Here is a 7,430-nt window from a genome sequence, read left to right on the forward strand (position 1 = left end):
ATAGCGCCCCCAGTGGCTGGAAGTTGAATTAGTGATGAAATGGAGATGCAAGCTATTATTGTTGCAATACCTTTTTGCTCTTTCTTCTCTTTGTCCATATAAGTGTCATGATGTGTGTGTGTGTGTGTGTGTGTGTGTGTGTGTCAATAAACCTCTTCTGTTTCTGTGCACAATCTCTTTCGCTCTCTCTCTCTCTCCCTCTACCCTCGCACGTCCTTAAACATCTCCGCACCGAGCAGGACTCACTTGTGAGCGCACAGCAGAAGTGTGCACATTGTGGCAACACCTTTTTTTTTCTTCTTCCTCGTGCCGCACTCCACTCACATGGGCTGTGGAAAAACAGAATTATTCACACTGCATTTAAATGTCACAATAGCAACTTGAGGACTACTTTTTATTTTAAGTTTTTTCTGCATGCAGGTAAGACAACATGGCATGCTTTTATTTGGTTTTATTTTTCCTATGGGCATTTAAACTGTGGTTTTTATTCTTTGAGTTATGTTATTATTCTATAAGACAAAACAAAAAGATGCTATTGATGACTTTTCATAATTACACTAAACTCCTTTTCACAGTGTGGTTACCCTCAAAGTGCCGCTTGTATAATTCTAGTTATTTATTACATTAATTTTTCATGAATAATTAATTAAAAATAGTAACTTTAAATTACATTTTACAACAAAAAAAATTCAAAATAAAACACAATTACATTTAGCAGGAAATATTTTCTTATATTTTCTTATTTTCTTATAATTTAATATACTTAATATAATACAAATATATTTAATATAATGTAAATATAAGTAAAAAATAAATAAATATAGAAAACATTTTACAATAATGTTCTTAATAATAAATAAATATAAAAAAATATTAAACAAGTAAAAACTAAATTCATATTAATACTAAACTTACAATATATATACAAATATTTTTTTTAAATATATAAAAATAAGTGTCTTTTTGACATGTGTTATTTCCAGGCTTTTGTGGGCCAAATAAAATAATACAGAGGCCCAAATGTGGCCCCCGGGCTTTGAGTTTGATACCTGAACCAATAAATGTTGCTCTGAATTCAATATAAATATAAAAATATATATAATGTATGTTATGTATTATTATTTATAAAATATAATACACATACATTATTTTTTTATTTTGTTTTTATGTAAACTAGATTTGTATTTACTGTATTTCAGCCTGCAAAAACAAGCACCAGAAATCACAGCATTGATGGAAGACATGCAGGGAAAAATACTTTTAAAAAATATATAAAAAAAAATTTAAAAATAAAAAAAAATACTTAATTTAATAATAATATAATAATAATAAATTTTAATTTAATAAGACAACTTTTAATGAAAAATAAATAAAAATTATGACTTTATGGATGTTTGCAGGTGCACCAAATTTTGAATTTACTGAGTTGTATTATTACTTATACATACTACTACTACTACTTATATATATATATATATATATATATATATATATATATATATATATATATATATATATATATATATATATATATATATATATATATATATATATATATATAATATTAATAAAATGCATAACATGCCATTAAATGCTTCTTATGATGATGATGTGTAAGTGTTGGTCTTCTGTGGGTGACATAAGAGGACAGTCTGTGATGCCGCGATGCAATCTTGCATAATAAAAACCCTTTTGGACACCAAAGCATCGTAAAAAAGCAGCAATGTCTCTTGTGCATGCAATCCAATTTACTCAGGCTAGGATTCATTTACATCCATATCCCCACCCCCTCATCAATCCCCCCACCCAAAAAAAAAAACTGAGATGAAGCTGTCAGTCAGGGGGTGATCATTTAGCAGCATGTGGAGGGCGTGTCCTGCGCCCACCCCCCTGGGGGGAGATAGGGTCTGTGTGAGACCGTAACAAGTGATTTCCCCCGGCAGCGGCTCGCTTGCATAAATGAGCATACTTGGTCTCAGGTTGTGAGCAACGCCGAGTCTTTAGAGAGCATCCTCGTCATGCTGGCTGTCAATCAAAGACGGAGGATTTACACGGAAAAATCTATGAAAATCCTCACAGGAGCCTGCAGCTGATAACTTCACAGATGCTTTTTTTTTAACGCATTTATAGCAACACACGATCATTCATGTCTTGACTATAGGGGTGTTATTTTATGTCTAGAAGGCTCTAATGTTCTAAAGCATATTTAGAAGGCCATAAAAAGGTTTTCCATATCCAAATTTATCTTACTGTATTAGGTTTCCTATAATGGGTAATAGCAGCATAAAGGTGACTATAGGGGTGTTATCTTATGTCTACCGGGCTCTAATAATGTTGTAAAACATATTTAGAAGTCTTACAGAGGTTTTCTATGTCTTACCTTCTTTTATTATGTCTACTATAATGGGTAACAGGAGTGTAAATGTGACTATAGGGGTGTTATTTCACATCTACGGGGCTCTAATAATGGTATAAAGTATATTTACACAGGTTTTCTATGTCTTACTTTTTAAAATTATGTACTATAATGGGCAACAGGAGAGTAAAGGTGACTATAGGGGTGTTATTTCACATCTACGGGGCTCTAATAATGTTATAAAGCACATTTACACAGGTTTTCGATGTCTTGCTTTATTTTATTATGTAAAATAAAAAGGAGTAAAAGGAGTAAGGAGTGTAAAGTTGACTATAGGGGTGTTATTTTACGCCTTCGGGGCTCTAATAATGTCGTAAAGCATATTTAGATCTTACACAGGTTTTCTGTGTCTTACTTTCTTTTATTATGTCTACTATAATGGGTAACAGGAGTGTAAAGGTGACTATAGGGGTGTTATTTTATGTCTACCGGGCTCTAATAATGTCGTAAAGCATATTTAGAAGGTCTTACACAGGTTTTCTATGTCTTACTTTCTTTTATTTTGTCTACTATAATGGGTAACAGGAGTGTAAAGGTGACTATAGGGGTGTTATTTCATGCCTAGAGATCTCTAATTTTGAATTTGGATTTAGAAGGTGGTAAACAGGTCTTCTATATCTTATCTTCTGCTATTATGTCTATTATAATGGGTAATAGGAGTGTAAAGGTGACTATAGGGGTGTTATTTCAGGCCCACGGGGCTCTAATATTGTGAAAACACTGTGTTTAGAAGGTGTTAAATAGGGTTTCTATGTCTTATGTCTATTTTATTATTAATAAGAGTGTACAGGCAATATAGAGGTGTTATTTCATGTCTGAAGGGCTCAAATGGATTTACTGATTTATAACAATAAACTACAGGGGTGTTATTTCGCATCTACGGGGCTCTAATAAAGTTATAAAGCATATTTATACAGGTGTTTTATGTGTTACTTTCTTTTATATTGAGTAAAAGGAGTAAGGAGTGTAAAGTTGACTATAGGGGTGTTATTTTACATCTAGAGGGTTCTAATAATATTTTTAAAAAATAGGTGGTAAACCTACTACTCCATGCTCAATGAAAATATTCCATTTATGAATAAGGTATCCTACTTTGTGGAAATTCACAGTGGGGTCTGGAACCAATTAAGATCTTTTGAACAGTCACTTTTTGAACAGTTTCCTGCTAATTTGTCACGAAAAGGTGACGACTCGCTGTTGTTTTGTTCCCAGACAGGATGTTGTAATCCGAGTGAGAAAGATCGTCACCATGGACTGGATATTCCCATCCTCCCCTCCGAACATGTCGGACCACCTCATGTACGACAGCTTCGTGCCGGCGAACGACTCGGACCCACAGAGGAACGACACGGACCAGAGCTTCAACAAAACAAGCACGGTGGTCATTACCTGCATGTACTTCCTGGTGTGCACCATGGGTCTGTGCGGGAACGCCCTGGTCATCTACGTCATCCTGCGTTACGCCAAGATGAAGACGGTCACCAACATCTACATCCTCAACTTGGCGGTGGCCGACGTTCTCTTCATGCTGGGCCTGCCCTTCATCGCCATCCAGCTGGCTTTGGTCCACTGGCCGTTCGGCCCGGTGCTGTGCAGGGTGGTGATGACCGTCGACTCGCTCAACCAGTTCACGTCCATCTTCTGCCTGATGGTGATGAGCATCGACCGCTACCTGGCCGTGGTGCACCCCATCCGCTCCACCAAGTGGCGCAAGCCCCGCATGGCGAAGACCATCAACCTTGCCGTGTGGGGCGTGTCTCTGCTCGTTAACCTGCCCATCGTCATCTACAGCGGCGTCATCACCAAACACGACGGTTGCTTCTGCACCATCGTGTGGCCCGAACCTCAGGAGGCCTACTACACAGCTTTCATGTTCTACACCTTCATCCTGGGCTTCTTCCTGCCCCTGCTGGTCATCTGCCTCTGCTACCTCTTCATCATCATCAAGGTGAAGTCTTCGGGGATCCGCGTCAGCTCCTCCTCCAAAAGGCGCCGTTCGGAGCGGAAGGTCACCCGCATGGTGTCCATCGTGGTTGCCGTGTTCGTCTTCTGCTGGCTGCCCTTCTACGTCTTCAACGTGACGTCGGTGACGGGCACCATCAGCACCACGCCGGTGCTCCGCAGCACCTTCGCTTTCGTGGTGGTCCTGGGTTACGCCAACAGCTGCGCCAACCCTATACTCTACGCTTTCCTGTCGGAGAACTTCAAGAAGAGCTTCCAGAACGTGCTGCGTCTCAAGAAGGTGGGCGGCTTGGATGAAGCGGAGCGCAGCGACAGCCGGCAGGACAAGTCACGCATGATGGCCGACCCCACGGAAACGCAAAGCACGCTCCTGAACGGGGACCTGCAGACCAGCATCTGAGAGATCTAGGATACTTTAACATGGGAGTACAGAGGATCGAACCAGCAACCACTGAACGAAGAACCTTCTCCATTGTTTTTTGTTGTTAGCAAGGTACTACTTGAAGTAGAGCCGGGTAGTGCGCGGTGGAAACACAAGATATAAGTACTGCATTAGAGTAGTACCCACCTCATTGGTGGACACAAACTGACACCATGCAAATATTTGCTGTATAAATAAAACGCGGACCGTTTCCCCTGAGTGTACTGACGTGAGAAAATAATCAGCGCACACTTCCATTGGATTATTTGCAGTAAATCACGTTACCATAGTGGAGTGTCAACAGGACTTATAAACTCTATTTCAAAGTCCAATCTCTCTCTTTTTTTTTTTTTCATATTTTGGTTGCAGAAGGAAAGACTTATTGAGACGTCTGAGTTCCCGTCCTGTGGGGCTTCATGAATTTTAGTGTTATTTACTTCGGTGTGCTTTGTGATGTAGCAGGAAGTAATGTGCCCCGGTACAAATCATCTCACTTGGATCCATTTGACATTCTTATTTGCATGTGGCATCTGCAAGAACAAGTAGGAGTTCATAGAAAAATACAATGGAATTATTTTTTTATGTAAAAAAAATTAAGAAATAAATTAAGGGGGCATGAATTACTGAAATGTTAGAATTAAATATTTAAAAAATGTGTAAATGTTAAAAAAAATACAGTTACTGTCCGTCATGTAATCTCTTGCAAGTTTGCACATGAAATGTCACAGCTTTGCCCCTCCCCCCAATTATATTAAATCATTGTTTTGTGGTTGTACTAATATATGTAGCATTTTTTTTATTAATATTTATTAACTTTATTTTTTAATACATCCGTTATGATTTACTTACAATTATTCATTATAAATAAATTTATTATTTTTTATTTAATTTATTAAAACATTAAATATTATTATATTATTATTAAATATTGTATTAATTTTTTAATAAAATTACTTCATTTTATGAATTAATTTAAATTTAAAAAATTGTAGTAAAAATACAATTATTGAAACTGTATATTCATTATAAATAAATTTATTATTTTTTATTTAATTTATTAAAACATAAAATATTATTATATTATTAAATATTGTATTATTTTTTTTATTATTTTTAATTTTATTAATTAATTAAAATAAAAAATAATAAAAATACAATTATTCAAACTAATAAATTTAATTATTTTCATTAAAGCTAATGGTATTTTTCAAGCATAAAAAGGCTAAATGGAGTGGACTAGAAATATAAAACCAACAGAAGACACATTTGGAGACGTTGTGGCAATATGTAGTATTCTAAAATGGTCCCTAGGTGTCAGTAATGTTACATTGATGAGAGAACTATTGAAGTAAAAAAAAAAAAAAAGAGTTTACGTCTAAGAATGAATGTGAGTGTGAATGGTTGTTTGTCTATATGTACCCTGTGATTGGCTGGCAACCAGTCCAGGGTGTACCTGCCTCTTGCCCGAAGTCAGCTGGGATAGGCTCCAGCATACCCCCGCGTCTACTATATTGGATAATAGGAGTATACAGGTGACTATAGGGGTGTTATTTCATGAATAGAGGACTCTAATATTGAGAAAATGGCAAATAGGTTGTCTATGCTCTGTATTTATTAGTGTATTTATTTATTTTATTTTTATGTTTTTTTTTTGGGGGGGGGGGGTGTACTAGCGCTTTGTGTCCAAGTATTTTCAACATTTATGCTGTACAATAGCCCACAGTGTAAATATCCTGCTTTGTTTGGGGGGTACCATACTTTGAACCAAAGCGCTGCTATGAAGCATTTTTCTACATGAGCGGAATGACACTGTCAATTGAATAATGCATGTTCTAATGAGTCGCCTTTGTTTTCCTTTTCAAGAATGATTAAATACGCCTGCATGAATTCAATGTGTAAAAAAAAGCATTTGTGAACATAAAAGTCAATGAAGATGATTTGAAGTGTTGTTTATCCTCCGGAAAGAGAGCTCTTGGTATTCATAAGGCCGCATTACAAGTGTTTTGTCTTCTGCTGCATGGGCAACATTGAAATTGAGAAGGGCGACAAGATGATTTCTGGAATTTTTTCCCAAACAATATGCGTCCCCGTCCTGTCATTCCCCATCTTGCACTATTGTCTGAAGCACCTTAGGTGTGCTACGTACCTCACGTAGCACTCACATTAGCTATAAATCCTGTGTGTCAACGCTCATGGCTAGACTTGCGAGTGTACGGCGTTTCAAAGGGGACACACTAAACACGGTGTGTGTGTGCGTGTGTGTGTGAGATGTGGAAATGTTATCTCACACACACAGACCATGTGCTGTCGTATCAGGTATCTTGTTAAGATGGTAAGAATGTGTCCTATACAGGATTCCCATAGCAACAAGACGGCAAGGGTTGGCCCTGCTGAATAATTCATGAGCATGGTAATACCAGAAATGACTAAAATGTGGGTATTTCTCACATGGCTACCGGATTAAGTCAATAGAAATGTTATCTGCGTTGTATTTCCGCACAGTAGGTGTTTATTTACTTATAAGCAGGCGTCTATTGGGGGTAAGGTGTTATTCAGAGGGAGGCTGTTGTCAAATGAATGACAAAATAATGCACGTTTTAAGTGTAGTATTCATATTATATATTATTTTGT

General features: G+C 36.9%; 1 protein-coding gene across 1 annotated transcript; it reads left to right on the forward strand.

Annotated features, from left to right (window-relative positions):
• The first annotated feature begins 204 nt into the window (after positions 1–204).
• On the forward strand, positions 205–6,736 carry LOC131103704 (somatostatin receptor type 2-like). Its single transcript, XM_058050178.1, has 2 exons — positions 205–420; positions 3,629–6,736. Exon 2 carries the CDS (start codon positions 3,666–3,668, stop codon positions 4,776–4,778), a length of 1,113 nt encoding a protein of 370 aa, XP_057906161.1. The 5' UTR covers positions 205–420; positions 3,629–3,665; the 3' UTR covers positions 4,779–6,736.
• Positions 6,737–7,430: the final 694 nt, after the last annotated feature.

The sequence above is a fragment of the Doryrhamphus excisus genome, chromosome 15, assembly GCF_030265055.1.
Source record: "Doryrhamphus excisus isolate RoL2022-K1 chromosome 15, RoL_Dexc_1.0, whole genome shotgun sequence".
NCBI lineage: Eukaryota > Metazoa > Chordata > Actinopteri > Syngnathiformes > Syngnathidae > Doryrhamphus > Doryrhamphus excisus.

Bases quoted from the DNA above. Each gene is read 5' to 3' on its own strand.
- LOC131103704 (XM_058050178.1), top strand. From the start codon at position 3,666: ATGGACTGGATATTCCCATCCTCCCCTCCGAACATGTCGGACCACCTC.